The sequence below is a fragment of the Schistocerca cancellata genome, chromosome 2 (assembly GCF_023864275.1).
Source record: "Schistocerca cancellata isolate TAMUIC-IGC-003103 chromosome 2, iqSchCanc2.1, whole genome shotgun sequence".
Lineage (NCBI taxonomy): Eukaryota > Metazoa > Arthropoda > Insecta > Orthoptera > Acrididae > Schistocerca > Schistocerca cancellata.
The window spans coordinates 550,242,956-550,262,994 of record NC_064627.1 but is presented as its reverse complement, the minus strand read 5'-3'; the positions used below and the strand labels follow the sequence as shown (position 1 = coordinate 550,262,994).

The 20,039-nt window shown below is 39.3% G+C and overlaps 1 protein-coding gene across 1 annotated transcript in view; it reads left to right on the top strand.

The window, feature by feature from the left end:
* Positions 1 to 20,039, top strand: part of LOC126162136 (male-specific lethal 3 homolog) — a 142,249-nt gene that overhangs the window by 22,484 nt on the left and 99,726 nt on the right. Inside the window, exon 2 of the mRNA XM_049918430.1 lies at positions 5,881 to 5,949. Within this exon, the coding sequence (XP_049774387.1) occupies positions 5,881 to 5,949 (69 nt within the window). The remainder of the gene's footprint in view (positions 1 to 5,880; positions 5,950 to 20,039) is intronic.

Here is a 20,039-nt window from a genome sequence, read left to right as displayed (position 1 = left end):
AGTTCCTGTCCCACCAGTCGTTCAGAGTATGGGTTGGCACTGTTTTCGTATCTCTGGGGCCCAGGACAGTGGTGTTCCACAGAGTTCCATATTAAGTCTCCTTCTTTTGCTGTTAATGGACTTGTGGTGTCAATCAGACCATTAGTCACCTCTGCTCTGTATGTGGATGATTTTGATATCTGGGCTGGTTCCCGCTTAGTGGCCTCTGTGGAGTGACAACTCCAGGGCGCCATCCGGCCTGCTTCCATGTGGACACTGTTTTAGGTTCTCTCAGCTTGAATGGCAGGTGATGATTTCTGTTGCCATTCTATGGTCTACCTTGACACCCAGTACCTAACCATGGTCCTCCAGTTCCATTTCTTGGGTCTTTCATTTGACAACAGACTTACTTGGTTGTCCCCCATCTGCCTTCAGGTGATTGGCTGCTTCTCTAACCATCACTATCCGATCTTTTCCTGCTCACCTTCGTACTCTTCTCTTCATAGCTTAGCGATGTCACCTGGGTGGGTCAGCCGATTAGGCCCTGCCACAGTCTTCACATTCCATCTTTTCCTGTTCTGCACGTTCTTTCCTGAATATACCTATTTGGTTAGTTCCTTGGCATTGGAGGCTCTCTTCTGAGTCCTCTGTGCAGTTAAGGTGTCTCTGTCACATAGTGTTCTTCCCTCCACTCCCAGTGGGAATCTTCCATACCTGGGTGACCCATTGTTTTTACTGAATAAGTAGCCACTCCCCTTTGTAGTTGCAGGGCTACAAAGAGGCTGGACTGTCACCACCTTTTAAACCTTCACAATAAATACTCTGCCACTTACGTTGTCCCAAGTGTTAGTGGACGACACTAACTTTGTTACGTCCATACTCGGTTTTCTTAAAGACAGTGGTTTGTCAGCCTAGATTTAAATACCTGAATTTTATTCCAGAATTGGAGTCACTCAGTTAGTGTTTGGGAGGCCTTTGGCCACACCTCTATGCCAGCCAGGTTTTGCAACCTCCCCTTTTTCCATATTTTTGTCTGGTCTTTTGTGCTGTTTTGTTTCTCGTTTTCTTGTCTTCTTCCCCCGATGTTGACACTTATGGTATGGTGTGGGGATTGGGATGGAACAGCGGTTGTGCCGGTGCCAAGTCACATGTAGCACCTCTGGTGCACCCCATTCTCACTCCTCCCTACCCTTTGTGTCACCCTGACAGTCCTTCTGCCTCTTTGTTTGCCCATTTTTCCTTTCACATCAACTGCACTGTGCTGTTGAAGTACCTTAGTTGTCAACTTGGACTAAACTTTTTTCTACTTTATTTTATGTCAGCCTGCCTGTTTCCTCATTCTAAAACAAAAGTGTCCATTTTAATTATAATGTTGTTTACTTTGTGCTTTTGCTTCCTGTAAAAATTTGTGTGTGTTGTTCCTACTCCTATTCAGTACAGGTCATTTTTAATGCTGTAATCTATCATTAGCCAGATTGCTTGCTGCACCTTTTCCAGTGAATACCTGATTTCCTTCTCAAAATATCACTTGCACTTGATTTTATGACGCTTGTTACCAGATATTTTACACCTAAGTTTTCTTGTAACGTGTTCCCTTCACGTTCCTATGTAGCAAAAATTTTTTGTTGTTGCTAATTTAGTCTTAGTATCATTGCTGAGAGTCTGCTGCACACTGCTGTGTTGTGATGCTGTGTGAAGCTGACAGCTAACTGAAATTTCAAATCTTATGGTTTCTTCTTTAGCTTTTTACTTGTCATTTTCCAGTTCTCCTCATCTTCTTTCCTCTTCAATAAATCAAATAGAGTACACAATTTCTAAGTCTGCCCGAAGACATAAATCTTCCTGCATTGATTTAAAATTCTATTATCTTTTGTGCTTAATTTACAGCCTTCATAAGACTACCTTACCGAATACTTTAATAACCCCCACACTAGCCACCCCAGTGAAAAACCAACCCACAATCCTCTCATTGCTAAACCAATCTCAAGAAAGAACTGCTAAACACACAACAAGAAATGGTATTTGTCTTCAGATGAGTTTTACAGCAAAAATTCATTAAAAATTGGTGCTGTCGCAACCTCCTGTTAAAGTTAGAAGGGTAATTTGGATCTGATCAGAGAAGACATTTGTGGTTACAAAATCTCAGGACTGTGGTTTAGTGTCATAAACTTGTGGATTTGAATAGAACAGTCAGAAATGGATAATACATCTGTTAAGGGATTTATACCTCTGTTTGGAAATTGCATTTAAAGGTCATCTTACTCCCAGATAGAAAAGTATAACACGATGTGGGTTGTGCGTAAGCAACTTGTGCCTGCCATCTCGCACCATCTGTTGGAGACCACCAGGAGTTGAGCAAGGGAATTTGTCCCATACATTGGCTGTTGTTAACACCACAATACGACCCCAGGGCCTCGCACACTTTGTAAATCACATTGCACGCCTATGGTAATCTCATTGTGTGCTTATGAAGTCTCGTCTCACTTGTGCAATGTGATTTATGACTTTGTCAGAAAGGCCACATATTGTTGTAACTGATGGAAAGTATCAAGTAAAATGAAAGTAATACCTGGCATCCTCAGCAAAATGTTATGGGTCCTCATCTGTACTGGATCTATATAAATGATTTAGGAGACTATCTGAGCAGCTTTCTTAGTTAGTTTGCAGATGATGCTGTCATTTACAGTCTAGTAGAGTGATCAGAAAATTAAAACCAATTACAAAGAGATTTCAGTAAGATATCTATAGGGTGAAAAAAGTTGCAGTTGACTCTAAATAATGAGAAGTGTGAAGTCATCCACATGCATAGTAAATCCGCTAAATTCTGTTTACCTGATAAACAACACAAATTTAAAGGCTGGGTCATGCCATGACAAGTTGTCTAGAGGTTCCTGCATGACCATCATGGGTTTGGTATGACTTTGTATGAACATTCCCACATGTTGCCAATAAACACTGTAAGTTTCACCATCACCAATCCAATACTTGCAGCGATAGTCACTCTTTTGACCCCAGGTTTTCAGCAAATTCGGGACACATCATCTCTCACAGTATTTTATAGAAAGAAACAAACGGAGGCCATCTTGTATAACTTTCTGCACTCTCTTAAGCCTAATAATAATAAAAAGATTTCTTGAGTAATTTTTATAGATATTAATTTGAAGCAAAGTCAGCTGAAAAGAGCCTCTAAAAAGGTGAAATTTAGCTTTATCTATGGAAATAATTGTGGTATAAACCTGAAACTTTGTGTGTAATAACTTTCCAATACAAGGTCATATAATGTAAAATTTCATTCTCTCTTTGCTTTCCAATTATTTACAAATCGAGGGCAAAGATGAGTATTTTTGTAACAGTGGCAAATGTGGATATATTTTGCCAACTTTCACAAAAAGGATTTTGTGCAAACTCTTCTTTACTGTTTTCATTAGAAAGACTATGTTGTAACTAAACAAACATTTCATTTTGCAATGAAAGAGCGTATATGGCCCCAAAAAGAAAAGCAGGGGGAAGAATGTTTGAAAAACACCCATATTCTACTGGTACTAAAGTCTAATATATCTTATGTTCTACAGTTGTGTAGTATTCTTTGAGGAATGCTATTTTTTGCTGTAATAACTACAGAACCAAAGTGGTTATAAATGTCAAAATTTAACTGTGCATTGTTTGTGAAATTGTTGCATAACAGCTGCAACATCCATTGTATAAACTGCCTTAACTCTTACACCATTGTCACATTTTGTTTGGTGAAGTTCAGAGTAGGCTGTCTGACAATTCTGTAAAGGATTCATGTTACAGAATTTTGGATATGTCATTTTATTGTGCAATGCTTTTGACATGCTAGTTTAATTGTGGTTTGAAACATCCTGTACCTCAAACCACAATTAAAGTGCAGGGTGTTGAAAAACTTTACAACTTTGAAAATTCATATAAATTAACTCATAGAATCTACAGAGATGATTGTAGTATCAGTTTGTAGGGAAATACCTAAAGTTTTGTCTCGCCTAGTTCGCTAGTGCCGAATCACACCATAAGAAGCGCTAGCGGCAGTTTCGTTAAAGATGGCTGACTTCACTGGAATCAAGTGTGCGAGCTGTGTGTTTTGCTTTGAAGAATAAAAGCCGGTGACAACAATTCAGTGTAATTTCCGTACCAAGTATGCTAAAGATCCTACTGCTAGGCTTACAATTTATGAGTGGCATAAATGTTTTGTTGAAACAGGGTGCTCGGTAAGACATGGGAAATCATCAGGTCGTCCAAGCACATCTGACGACATGTTGAGGGAGTGGGACAACGTTTCGTCAACAGCCCTACGAAATCGACCCGGTGTGCATCTCGCGACCTGCAAATCCCACATACGACTGTTTGGTGTATGTTGAGAGACCGTTTGCGTTTGAAACTGTACAGACTGATGATCGTACGAGCAATAAGACACTGATAAAATTAGTCACGAGAACTTCTGTCGGATATGTTAAATAGGTTACACGAGGATGAACATTTCGTGGACAAAATCATCTTTTCTGACGAGTTGATTTGGCAAGTGGCAAGGGTAACACACACAACAGTAGGATTTGGGGCAGCGAAAATCCATATCAAACATTACAACATGTTCATGATAACCCTAAACTTAATTTTTGTTGTGTATTGAGCCAGAATAAAGTGTACGGCCCCTTTTTTCCATGAGAGAACCATCAACGAGAAAGTGTACCTGGATATGTTCCCACAATTTTTGATATCACAGATCGATGAGGATGACCAAGAACAAAATGCAAGGTGGTACACCACACCACTACCTGGCTGATGACTGGGATTTTCTCAGTGGTCGCTTTCCAGGTCAATGGATTGGCCGTGATGACACCACTCATTTTTTTATTTTATTTTTATGGGATTCATCAAGGATATCGTGTTTGTACCTCCTGTGCCAGGCTCTCTACCTGAACGTAGATCAAGAATTTACACCGCCCCTGAGAAAGTTACACCTGCAATGTTACAGCAAGTTAGGGAGGAAATTGACTTCCAGTGGGATGTGTGCAGGATAACCAACGAAAGCCACATACAACACCTTTAGTTTGAGGTAAAAAAACTTGATGTGTTTCCGTACAAAAAGTACTAAACCCAGCTCTGTATATTCTTTCAATAATTTTTTATGAATTTCTAAATTTGTAAAGTCCTTTCTGAAACACCCTGTATAGCATATTCTGCATCCGCATAGTTTGTGGCTATGTGAAACATGAGTGTATGGATGGAAAATCGTAGACCAGTGTTGCATGGTCCAGGTGGCTTAACCACTGCTGGTTTCTTTTAACGTGAGAAAACTGGCACCCCAATGCAATATGGGCCATGCCCAATAGCTGTGCAGTAGCAGCCATAAGTGGGTTTTTGTGCTCAGAATCCAAAGCAGCCTGATGATACATTTCTGTAAGTGTTATAATATTGTATACCTCTTCAGCAACTGTATCTGAATGTACCGAAATAATCAGCAACCAGTTGCAGAAAAGAATCTTATTTACTTAATAGGTTTCAGAGACCTAGTACCCATCTTCAGGAGGCTATAACTACCACATTATTTACAAGTGTCATGCATCATATTGCTGTAGTCATGTGGTTCATAGCACCTGTACAATAATTCTATAAGGAAACCAAACAAGTGCAGACGTTGTGCCAGAAATGGGGCCACTCAACCGATAAGCACCAATTTTCATTATATTGTGCTTTCAAATATACTGTTTTTTTACCTAACCTCAATCCTATGTTTCCTGACATACTCCTTAATTTATATTTATCATTGCCATTTATGTTTTTTATTAGTTTCCTGTACACACAGTGTAATCATTTGCCATATTCATTTATGTACATTCTTCATTATTCCACATTTGCTTTCATTCTTCTCTGTTACTGTTTTAGGTGCTGAAGGTTCTAGTGAAAACAGACAAGGGGGGCCGCAAAACTGTGGAATACCTGATACATTTCCAGGTTGGTATCATGTAGGACATATATTACATTAAAGAATAAATGCTGTAAAAGATTATTTAGCAGCCTAGGACTACCGAATGTTGTCATGTATGACCAGATTCACAAACAATCTTACCTTAGATATTTTCTTATAATACTGAAGTCCTGATTCAGGGTTTCAGTAGCATTGGTGGATTCATGCTAAAGGTAATGATACTTCAAAACAGAATGAATAAAATGATGGTCTGAGGCAAAAACTATAGGGGCCAAGAGGTTAAAGCAACTTCCCATCTAAGAAATTCTGATCTAATGAAATGGCTGAAAGAATCTAAATCATGGGCATTCTAAAGCAGGCCTCTAGGTAAACTATTTTTTCATCAAGATGATTTGAAACCCACAAGTGAAACTTAGGGCTGGGATAGTTATGTACTTTAATTCTGTTAGTCTTCAGCTTATATCTTTGGGCATATACTCCTGAACAATTAAATAAGATTTGGCTTCTCTCTCTCTCTCTCTCTCTCTCTCTCTCTCAATAGTTTGGCATGTCATCGGGTGGAATTATTAACCAACACACTGCACCTCTAGGTAGTGAACTTTCATGTGTCACTACACCAAATGCATACAGTGAGTTCTTGATCTGGGCAAACATAGCAAGGCCAAAGTCAGCTGCTGTATTTTGTAGTAACAGACAGACAGGCTTCAGTGCAGTAAATCACTTACTAATTCAGTGTTGAATAGTGACAGCTATTCCACAGAGAATTATCTTCATGCTATGGATTACAGATCTCCCCACATGTATCATTGCTTAATTAATGTCAGAGGATGCTGGAGGCACAGAAGGCTGTTACTGGATGCTTAAAATATGGAAAAATATGGATCTGTTAGTTGTGATATGTTTGTGCACACTGATTTCAAGGTTAAAGCATTTCAAAAGCCACAGTGTGATGCATCCTGATTGCCAACAAGACACTTCTCAGCTTGGCAGTGGTCTTTTATTTGTGGAATATTTGCACAGAATGAAATTGGGTCCCTGATTTTTTTTCTGCCATTATTTATCATGGGTACACAATGCTGGAACATTAGACTCAATCACATGATTCGGACTGTTCACATACAGCACCCCACAGGCATCCAGTACCTTCAGAAAGACGATTTGCCACCACATTCCTCCCAGATAGTTGAAGTGGTTTGACACCCTCCTCCCCAGTCCCCTGAAGGGGTTCATTCCTTCCTTACATGCTTATGTCTATACTCTGCAAACAAAGAGGTGCATGGTAGAGGATACATCCCATAGTACCAGTTACTTGGGTCTCTCCCACTCCATTGATGAATGGAGTGTGGGAAGAATGATTGTTTGAATGCCTCTGTGTATGTAGTAATTATTCAGATCTTACCCTCACGATCCCTTTGTAAGTGATACGGAGGGGTTGTAGTATATTCCTAGAGTCATCATTCAAAGCTGGTTCTTGAAACTTTAACAGACTTGCTCAGGATAGTTTACGTCTGTTTTCAACAGTCTTCCAGTTCAGTTCCTTCAGTATCTCTGTGACACTCTCCCTAGGATTAAACAAACCAGTGACCATTCTTACTGCCCTTCTCTGTATATTTTCAGTATCCCCTGTTAGCCCTATCTGGTAAGAGTCCCCACACTTGATCAGTATACTACAACCGGGTGCACGAGTGATTTGTAAGCAATCTCCTTTGTAGCTGATTGCAATAAACCGAAGTCTAAAACTTGCTTTACAAATGACTGAGCCTATGTGATCATTCCATTTCATATCCCTACAAAGTGTTATGCCCAAGTATTCGCACAAATTGCCCGATTCCAAATGTGACTCTTTGATATTATAGTCACAGGAAACTTAAGTTTTCTCGTTTTGTGAAATTTACAATTTTACATTTCTGAACCAAAAGCAAGTTACCAATCATTGCACCACTTTGAAATCTTACCAATACCTGACTGAATATTTATGCAGCTTTTTTCAGATAGTACTCATTATAGGGTACTGCATCATCTACCAAATGCCTGAGGTTACTACTATCTGCAAGCTCATTAATATACTACATGAACAGCAAGGGTCCCAACACACTTTCCTGGGGCACACCCGTCTACATCTGACAGTGAATCTCCATCCAAGATAACATGCTGTGTCCTCCCTACCAAAAATTCCTCAGTCCAGTCACCAATTTAAATTGATACTTCATATGATCATATTTTTGACAAGTGGTTATGAGTCAAATGCTCTGCAGAAATCAAGAAATATTGCATCTACCGGCCAGGATCCAAAGCTTTCAGTACGTCATGTGAGAAGAGTACGAGTTGGGTTTGTAATCCATGCTGGTTGGCATTGAGGAAGTCATTCTGTTAGATACCTCATTATGTTTGAGCTCAGAATAAGCTCTAAGATTATACAACAAATCTGTCAGAGAAGCTGGACAGTAGTTTTGTGGATCACTTCTACTATCCTTCTTGTAGACGGATGTGACCTGTGCTTTTTGCCAAGAATGGGGCACCGTTTTTTGTTAGAGGGATGTACAATAGATTGTAGTTAGAAGAGGGACTAACTCAGCTGCAAATTCAGTATAGAATCTGACAGGGAAACCATAGGGCCCAGAGCTTCATTCAGTTTAAAAAATTTCAGCTGGTTCTCAACAACGCTGACACTAGTACTTACTTTGTTCATCTTTTCAGTGGTACGAGGATTAAATTGGGGCAGTTATCCTGGGTATTCCTCTAAAGGAACATATGAAAATGGAATTAAGGATTTTAGTTTTTGCTTTGCCATAGTTCCTCTACATGCTCTTGTCCTATGCTGAAAGTTTAAAGTTCCTCGTTGAGATATGACACTACTGATTTTAATTTACTGAAAATTATGTATATAAAGTCTGCAGGAGCCAGATCAGGGGAGTACGGAGGGTGTTCAAGAACAGTCACCATCTTGTGCACCAGGAATTGGAGCTCACAGATAGCGCAGTGTGCAAGGGCATTGTCTTAGAGCAGCATCCATTTACCAGTCCTGTGCAACTCTGGCCGAACCTGCCAGATACGTTGTAGCAATTGATTCAAAATGGGCTGGTAAAATGCAACATTAATGCTTTGACCTGCAGGAATAAATTCCTTGTGGATGATGCCATTGTTGTCAAAGAAGGTGATCAGTGTTTTCACCTTGGATTTTTGCAGACAGCTTTTCTTTGGTTGTGGAGAAGATGGTGAACATCATGACATCAATTGCTAAATGATTCGGTATCGAACTGGTAGTACCATGTCCCATCTTCTGTGATGATGGTGTTCAGAAACAATGGATCCTGGTCACACATGGAAATAAAAGCACAAGAAGTTTCCATCTGTCTTGCTTTCTGCTAGTCTGTGAGCTTGGGCGGCACAAATTGAGAGCAGATCTTCCACTTACCAAATCATAACGGACAATGGTGTGCACTGTGTCCTTGTTAATGCTCAATTCCTCTGCAATCAATCTGAGATTCAGTCGCCTATTTTGTGCCAGTATTTGTCGCACTTTACCAATCTTTACTGGGGTTCTGCTTGTCGATGGCCAACCTAAATGTGGCTCATTCTCAATTGTTTCCTTTCCTTCATGGAAGAGCTTAAACAATTCATAAACAGATTTTCTGCTCACAGCTTCCTTCCCCTACACCTGCACCAACATTCCATGTGTCTCCGTTGCAGTCTTCCCCAATTTGTAGCAGAACTAAATGTTTACGTGTTGGTCTGTTGTGCTGTGACACTTCCTCTCACACTGACTACGTTCAACTGGTCGCAGTCTGTTTACGCAGTTAGTCACATGCAGTGCATGCTGTGTATAGATTATCAAGTCCCTGAATACCCATACACATGCATACACACATGTGCCAAGTTACCGTTCAGATCACCATTCACTGAACTTCCTAGACACACCACGTGTGATGCATGCTTGTTATAGTTCTGTATAAGAGGAACTGACAAGGGTTCTGAGATTTGGCCATATTTCTTCCTGTCAAAGCTGCATTGTAACCTCTGACTATCCTATTCGTTCCCTCAAGGGACCAGCTAATGTACTCGCCGCTTTGCAATCCTGAAAGTCCCAGCCTGTGAGGTGGTCAGCACTACCCCACCCTCCTCACTGTCTATTCTGGGTGTGGTGTAGCGACCACTGAAGGGTGTGGCAGCAGAATGTTGTGTGTCTGGGAGAATGGGGATCTGCAACTGGTAATTACATGAAAGATCTTCCCCCCCCCCCCCCCCCTCCCTCCATACGTACCCCTGCCAAGAAATGTTGGCCTTTGTTGATGTTAATTGTGCAACTGTCACAATTTCAGTGAAACAAAACTGTTTGAAAGATCATCGTTTTAGCCAGTCAACTAGGTTCATAAGTTTCATATTTATATTTGATCAGGCTCACATGGCCACCACATTTGTGAATCATTAAAATATGAGCACTTAAAGCCATATACATTTTAGGGACGAACTGTGAAAAGCAGGATGAAGACATCCTGTGTCCAACAATTTTATATAGTATTGATGCCGGCCAGTTTAGTTTACAAGTGATGGTTTAAATTTTTTACGTAGAGATATTTGGTACGATGCACTGTTCAGACATCAGACTAGTAGCAGGAATTTGATGAAAAGGCTCTATCCCTGGTTTCTGTATCAAGTGGCAGCAACATACTGACTATGTGATGGAATTTCCTGGCCCTTGCAAAACCTATTTAAACCTAAGTTGGCCAAAGAGTCTTAATCATACATAATCATTGCTCACCCTTCAACAGAAAGACTATGTTTGGACTGCCCACTGGCTACAAGTCCATCAGGGATCTTGGTTAAGCAATGCAGAATGGAGGAAAAACATAATTGGGCTCCAGCTTCTATCTCAGCAGCAGCACATTTCAGCACAATGTTTAGTCTGTGAGTTGCAATGAGATGCTGACAAGAAGTGACCCATTTTGATTTACTATCTCCCGATTGGTCCACTGCAATGACCACCCTCATTGTGCCACCATTGAGGGTACCCTTACCCTTGGTAGAGTGAGGGGTTGCTTTAGATTGTGGCAGGCAGTGAAAGATCTTCCTGGGGGACCAATCGAAAGGCCTCCCTGGTTCACCTGGCAAAAAGATTTGCGATGCTATCTATGGCTGATAAAGATCTTCAACCAGATGTAGTTGTGTGCCCTGTTTCACAGGAAGCCTCTCAGCCCACAAGATGTGGTGATTCACAGACTGGTATTACTGGTAGTTGGGAGCTCCACTGTTAGACAAGTAATGTGGCCGCTTAGGGATACGGCTGCCAAGGAGGGGAAAAATGCAGTATGTAGTGCACAAAATGGAGAAGTCATTACATATGCAGAACGGGTGCTTCTCTATGTCATGAAGAACACGGAGCAGGCAACTGCAGGTGTTGGCTCCTGTCTAACGATTTGTGTTGCTTTGGATTTGAAGAGGTTGTCTCTAGTTTTGGGTGGCTGTCTGAGTTGGCAAAGGTTGCCAGTCCTGCTAATGAGAGAAAGGTGGAGCTCATCTATAGCATTGTCAACAGTACCAGCTGTGGATCGTTGGTACAGAGCAGAGTGGAGGACCTGAATGAGAAGCTCAAATGGTTCTGTGATCATGCAGGATGCACAGATTCCTCAACTTGTGCAATAGTTATGGGAGATTCACAAAGGGTGCAGTAGTAGACAAGTCAACAATAAGTATTATGATTGTAATTAGTCGTAACTGTGTTACAGAAGAACCAGACCTCCAAATGCTAACAGAAAGCACTGAAGCTGAAATAGTTACACATACTGAAAGGTGGCTAAAGCCAGATATTAGTTAGCCACATTTTTTACAAACAACCTAATGGTGTTTAAAGAGGATGGGTAAGTACTGTTTGTGGTGGAGTGTTTGTTGCTGTTAGTAGTAATTTATCTTGTATTTAAAATGAAGGAGATAGTTCCTGAGAGTTAGTATGGGTAGGGATTGCACTTGACAACCAGACTAAATTAAAATTAGTTCCTTTCACTAACCTCCCCCATCTCTCCTCAACTTGGATGATAAAGTTGCTGAGCACTTCAAAGAAAACTTGAGTCTCATTTCACGTAGGTACCCCACTCACACAATTACAGCTGGTGGTGACTTTGAAACAGCTTAAATCATTTAGTAAAGGCAAGTCCTGTGGACCAGATCATATACCAATTTGTTTTCTTTGTAGTAAGCTGACATAATAGCCTCATACTTATCAATAATGTACAACTGCTTGCTTAATGGAAGATACGTATCTAAAGACTGGAAAGTTGCACAGGTCACACCAGTAATCGAGAAAAGAAGTAGGAGTAATCCAGTGAAATACATGTCCATGTCACTGACAGTGATTTGCAGTATGAGTTCGAAACACACACAAAAAATATCATTGTTGTGAAACACAATCAACCCTTCATTCACACAAAATGCTATTGATGGGATCTCAAATTTTTTGCATATTTCTAACTTTGCAGAAGGCTTTTTGATACCATTTCTCACAAGCGACTTCTACTCAGATTGTGTTTCTGTGCAGTATCGCATCAGCTGAGACTAGATTAATGATTAAGAGGAGACTTAAGTTTATCCTTGCTTGGAACTGATTGAGGTCAGTGACTGTATTAATGACTTCAGCATGAAACCATATCTGTTGAGTTAAAAAATTAAATGTACAAATTGTCACCTCTTGCATCTGGATTGTTTAAACTAGATCATAGAATTGACAGGATATAATGTCAAGGGACTGCAGGCTTACATCAGGATGTCAATAGAGAATAATAGACTTGCACAAACTTTACAAATGATGTGTTTCCACAGCTACTGTTTGTTGCATAGATTCAAATGTCACATGCAGGCCACATTGTCTAACCTTCACAGTTGTGTACCAAACTGATGATACATTGAAAGGATGCCCCCATTTAAATTAAATATTTATTTATTTATTCTGCGTCAATAGTGTCCAAAGTGATCAGGAAGTGTCACCATATAGTATTTGACATCTGTGACAAGCACAAGTATGCATGACGACCTATGTACTGTGAGATCCACATCAATTTTGACATCTTAGAGATTTAATAATTGACACATGGATGATTTGATGTGTATGTGCCACTGACAATGGAATTCATTACATATTACTGGTCTGGCAATTGAATATTTTACATGTCACTCCAGAGATAAAATAGTCCCACATTCAGGTCCCCAGGCAGAGAGGCTCAGGAGGATGTTGTCATCAAGGAAAAGAAAACGGACATTCTACAGATCGGAGTATGGAATGTCAGATCACTTTTTTTGATAGGTAGGTCAGAAAGTATAAGAAGAAAAATCAATAGGTTGAAGTTAGATACAGTGGGAATTGGTGAAGCACAGTGATAGGAAGAAGAGGACTTCTGGTCAGGTGAGTGCAGGGATATAAATACAAATTCAAATAGGGTTAATGTAGGAGTAGATCTAATAATGAGCAAGAACATAGGAATGTGGTTAAGCTACTATGAGCAGCATACAGAATGCATATAGACACAGCCAACATCACCACAGTACTAAAAGTTCATACTTAAGCTCACTCTGCAGGTGATACGGATTGAAAGAATATGTGACGATATGAAAGAAACTATTCATACACTTCAGGGAGACAAATATTTCATTGATGGGTGGTAGGAAGAGGAGGAAAATAAATTGGGGGGGGGGGGGCGAAGCTGCCTGATAGAATTTTAGACGTAGCATTATTTAATCACCACTAACACTTGGTTTAAGAATGATGAAAGAAGGTTGTGTATATGGAAGAGACCTGGAGACATCAGTAGGTTTCACATTTATTATTATGTGATGTTTCAGAAATAGATTGTAATAGTTAGGGGCAGGTGTGGACTCTGATCATAATTTATTGGTTATGAACTGTAGATTAAACTGAAGAATTCACAAAAAAGATAGGAAATAAAGGAGTCAGACTTTTTTTAAATAACCAGATTTTTTTTTTTAGAGTTTCGAAGGGAGTCTCAGAAAATGATTGACTGAAACGGGGGAAAGGAACAAAGTAGATGATGAACGGGTAGCTTTGTGATATGAAATAGTTGAGGCAGCAGAGGATCAAATAGGTGAAAGGGCTAGTAGAAAGACTACTGAATTTAATTTATGTAAAGAAAGGACAAAATATAAAAATGAATCATGTGAAAGGGAATGCTAATGTCTAAAAAATGAGATGGACAGGAAGTGCAAAATGGCTAAGGGTGGATGGTTAGAGGACAGATGTAAAGATTTAGAAACGTATTTCACTAGAGGAAAGAGAGATTGTGTGTACGAAAATTAAAGAGGCAATTAGAGAAAAGAGAGGCAAGTGTACGAATATAAAGAACTCAGTTGGAAAACCGATACTAGGCAAAGAAGGGGAACATGAAAGATGGAAGGAATATATTGAGGATATATGAAAGTGGAAAGAACTGAAGGCAATATTATAGAAAGGGAAGAGGAAGTAGATGAAGATGAGATGTCAGATACGACCCTACTAGAATAATTTGAGAGAGCCCTGAAAGACCTAAGCCGAAACAAAGCCCCTGGAGTAGACGCTATTCCATCAGAACAGTTGATAGCCTTGGGAGACCCAGACATGACAAAACTTAAAACTGGTGTGCAAGATACCTGGAACAGGGGAATACCCTCAGACTTCAAGAAAAATGTACTATCAAACGGGGGATTTTGGACAGTATAGCTTAGTTGCTCTTTGCCACTGCATAGAAACAAAGAGTTACTTATTTTAACATCCGTGCACCAGTTATTTCAAGTGCAAGATTGCATTTATCACTTTCCACAACTTTTATTTTGCATTGATTGTTTCCCTAGGTGAATAATTGACGAACACTCTGTGTTAAAAATCCATGCATTGTCATAAAGTGGAACTTTCTATTGTTGCGACAAGTGGGAAGTTATTGTAACCGTAATTGTTGACATGCTCAGTAGCTAACAGCATTGAGACAATTTTTGTAAAAGTTTGTCAAGTTTCTCATGCAAGATTATAAAGTAACGACGGTTTTTGTAAAACTGTGTACTGTGTGGGGTGATTTCGGACAATGCCAAGAACATATAAGAGCAGGAGAGGTGCTACGGTACGGTGTAATTATGACCCGGAACTTTTAGATAAAGCTGTTAATGATATTCAGAGTGGTAAATTATCATACACAAAAGCATGTGATTTGTATGATATACCTAAATCAACCCTACAAAATAAAGTGCAGGAAGCACATCCGAAAAAAATAGGACGACAGCCAGTGCTACACGAAGAAGAAGAAGAAATGTTGAAGCAAGGTTTCTTGAGGGCTGCACATTGGGGATTTCCCTTCGCTAAATTGGTTATTAGATATTTAGTTAAAGGCTACCTTGATAAATCTGGCCGAAAAGAGAAGAAATTTTGTAATAATTTGCCAGGAGAAGAATGGGTGCATTTATCCCTCAAATGACAGCCAGAAGATCTTGCGTTCGCTTATGCGAAAATATTAAGCGAGCTCGTTGCAGAAGTGAACAAAGAGACTGTCAAGATGTTTTTCTTCAATATCGAGGCAAAGCTGTAAAATCTCCCACCTATCAACATATCAACTATGTGAAACCAACATGTCCAATGATCCAGGCAAGCAGCAGATAATTACGAAACGAGGGAGTAAGCATGCTGAAAAAGTTATGGACTCATTAAAATCTAGTGTCTCAATAATGACAGCTAGTGCTGATGGTAAACTGCTTCCCCCGTACGTCCTTTACAAATCAGAGCATTTGTGGGACACGTGGCAAGGTGGTGTACCACAAGGAACCCGTTTCAATAGGAACAAAAGTGGGTGGTTTGACCTGCCAGTATTTGAAGACTGGTTCTTTACAGTCGCTTTGCTCTATTTGAAGAGGCAAAATGGGCCAATAGTCATGATTGGAGACAACTTATCCAGTCACGTGTATTTACTTGTTATTGAAGAGTGTGAGCAGAACAATATTTCATTCATTCTTCTGGCCCCCCAATAGCATGCACCTCCTCCAACCACTCGATGTAAGCTTTTTCAGGCCAATGAAAGCAGCGTGGCGAGCTGTACTAACTGACTGGAAGAAACACACTTGTTGGACCATTTCCAAGGATGCCTTCCCCTCTCTTCTGAAGCAGACACTAAGATTTCGGCAAACTCCAAGGAAAACATAAATGGTGGATTTCGCACCATGCGCCTAATCCCTTTTGATCCAGATCATGTCTTCCAAAAATTGCCTGATAACAAGGAGAGGCAGCAAAGCAACACAGATGCATGGTCTTCCACTTTTGAAGAAATGCTCAAAGAAATTTGTTGTCCTCCAAATAAGCTTGGCAGCTCTCGCTGCCGCCGCAAACTAGATATTCAACCTGGAAATTCAATGACTGGCTGAGATTTTCAAGGAAACGAAAACAGTGCTGAAACAAGTGACAGTGCGTGTAGCAGTAGTGAAAGTGAAAACAACACATCATCCAGTGAAGTTTTACTGCTGAAAGACGAGGCTTTTCTTGTTGCAGAGTACAAATATAAATGTGGAAACAAGGAGCAAACAAGGCAGTATGTTGGAGTGGCCACAGATGTTGGTGCTACAGAAGTAAATGTGAAATCCTTGCACCCACACGAGAACAGTAAAAACATATATGTGTTTCCTAATGTCCCCGATAAAGACACAATACAAAAATTTCAGATTTCGAGAATACTTCCCACACCAGTTGAGAAGAAAGGAATGTTCATTTGTCAGGAAGATGTGCTTTAGACTTGAAGACAATCGTTTATTTAAAGAGTTTGCAACTTAATTTAGAATGATGAGTGAGAAAAATTATTTTGACCTTTTAGTTAATTACTTTGTTTGTTTCTGTCTGTTTGTAATATTTCATTTAAGAACTGTAAAAAAATTTATTTAAATTCTTGCAAAATAAAAACTAATCTGTAATATATAAAATTCATTATATCATTCAATATCACTTATTCGTAACAAAGGGCTACGTTAAAATGTGTAAAATGTCACCAAAATCAAATAAAAAGCATGTAGAATTTTAAAAAAAGGCAGTAACTGTACAAATTCACCCTCTATACACTTTAACTTTGGACAGAGATTTAGAAAACACATGTCCAAAATCACCCCAATCCATGCGGTGACTTCGGACACTTCATTTAACTGCCTCAGATAAATATGCCTACACATACACTTTCTGGTTCTGGGGTATTTTATTCGTTACACAAATACCCTACCACTTCCATAACAATCAATTTAATGTAACAATATATAAGAAAGTTGCAATCAAAATAACAACAAACTGTCCGAAATCACCCCGTTTGACGGTAATAATACATATTCCAAAGAAAGTAGATGCTCACAGGTGTTAGTATCACCAAACTGTCTGTTTAATAAGGTGTGGTTGTAAAATATTGACACAGAAGAATTGAAAAACTGGTAGAAACAAACCTCAGGTAATATCAGTTTGGGAGAAAAGTTGGAACATGCAAAGCAATACTGACCCTACAACTTAAATTAAAAAAATGGTTAAAGAAAGGCAAACTTATTTTGATATATTTTGTAAACTTGTGGCAGTGTTAACTGAAATACACTCATTGCAATTCTGAAGGCAACAGAGATAAAATATAGGGGAGACATAGGTTTAATGCAACTTCTACAGGAACCAGATGGCAGTTTTAAGATTCTAAGGGCATGAAATGGAAGCAGTGGTTGAGAATGGAGTGAGACAGGGTTGCTAAGCTATTCTCAGTGTTACTTGATCTGTACATAGAGCAAGGAGAAAAGGAAACACACACAAAAAAAGTTGGCAAAGGAATTAAAGTTCTGGGAGCAGAAATAAAAACATTGGTTTTGCTGATGCCATCGTAATTCTGTCGGACATCAAAGGTCTTGGTAGAACAGTTGAATAGAATGGACAGTATCTTAAGGGATGTTATAAGATGAAAATCAGCAATAGCAAAACAAGGATAATGGAAAATAGGTGACTGAAATAAGACAATAATGAGGCAATTAGATTGGGAAACTACACACTAAAAGTATAAAAGTAATTGTATGTTTGTCTTGTCAGTTGTCAATGGAAAAACTTGACTTGGACAAAAGTATGTACGTTATTAACATGGTTGTGTGATATCATGGAAAACATCTTGTTGTGTTGGTGGATTTGAGAATGGGTTCTGATACCCAAAACCATTCATCAGTTAAATAAAAAGAATAATTTTGCAACTTCAGCTGTTTTCTGCATCAAACTGGTTAACAGAAATTGCTGTCATTTCATTAACCCATCATGGGGGAATTTCATAAATCTAAGTGTTAGGAGGTCTTTTCTAAAGGTATTTGCCTGGAGTATGGCCTTGTACAGAACTGAAATGGGGATAAGCAGTTAAGACAAGAAGAGAATTGGGAGATTTTGAAATGAGCTACAAAAGAATGCTGAAGATTAGCTAGATCAATCGTGTAGCTAATGAGGATATACTGAAGAGAGTTGGTAAGATAAGAAACTTGTGACATAACTTAAATAATAGAAGGGATTGATTGATAGTACATATTCTGAGACCTCAAGGGAGCACCAGTTTAATATTGGAGGGGGTTAAAATTCCAAGAGGAGTCAAATGGATGAATGCAGTAAGCAGATTCAGAAGGATGTAAGTTGCAGTAGTTATTTGGGGGTGGAGAGAATACTGGTCCAAGTTGCTGGAGTTAGCAGCCATGTGTGCATGAGATGTGCTTGCTTGTGTAGATGAATGGTGTGTGTGTGTGTGTGTGTGTGTGTGTGTGTGTGTGTGTGTGTTTATTGGCATGTAATCATTAAAACAGCTGCCACCTTCAGCAGTTCTCCACCTTCAGAGGACTACGACTTGGTCTATGAATACCAAGCTACTTCACTACAATCTGAAACCACCATAAGATACCATCTGTGACGGGAGAATTTGGTCTTTGAAAGTTAGGAGATAAAGTACAGAAACATCACACACTGTATTTTTCACGGGGCTATTGAACTGCTACTTGCATGTCATAAAGTTGAAGTTGGATGCAAACTGTTTTGAGATCAAAATTTTGCGACATGCTACTGCTTTGTGATGATTCAAGTAAGACAATGTTGCAGTTACCTTAACTGCTAGTAATGATAAATATGTAGTCTATCAGAATTTTCAGTTTATTGGACAGCAGTTTATACACTTCAGATTTTCTCACAGTGTATTCCAAATGGGAAATCATCACATGCCTTATCTAAGTGTCGAAACTAGTTGATGCTGATATTGGGAGCCACCAAGTTCTTGTGTCTTTCTGCATATGTAGCTGCCAAAATGGACAGCTATGAATAAAATTTGTTGGACTTTTGATGAACTGTTGTTTTTCATGAATCTGTTAATGCACGCACTTCATTTATAACACACCACCATAGTAAAGCACTTTATACTTTCAAAGTGACGAGCAGCTGTTGGCATTGGGTGTCAGGAGTGCCTGCGGTAATATAATAGAATGGGTGTCCCTGATAGCTGTGGAGAATGAGGTGTTCAGAGCAGGCCAGCCAGCCAAGACTTATATTATGAAAATATTTTTAAATGAAACTTTTATTTCTTTGACAAAAACTGAAGTGAACTGTTATTCAATTAGACATATATTTAAAACAGGCAACTGACATGCATTATGATAACAATGGGTAATAAGTGCTATAAATCATTGTATTTGTTTGTTTAATACTGCATGATGTTTCTCTCTTCAGTGCTAGTTTAAATGCACTGTTAAACCACACCCATCAACAGAGACTTTCAACAAACTCACTAGCTGCTTGCATATTATACTGTTTTAACCAGTGTTAAGGCATTTCTTATCTCTGTCCAGGTTGTGAGTTAGTTCATGACGGTAATCGCCTTATCCACGTTTGTAATGTTAGGAATTAAATGAATCCCAGTTTCTGGAGATAACTTCTTTATATTGAATTTCCAGAAGGTATAACCCTTTAAATCACATTCACTATTAAAGTGTCCAGTACTTCTCAGAAGAGTAGGGTACATGCTGTTATGTAACTGAACTCAGTGCATCATGCATCATGGAAGGAAGCTGAGATTTTTGCTCAGTCCTTTATTTCCCCGCCCCCAGTGTAATATACATTGTATGAGAGATGCTTACT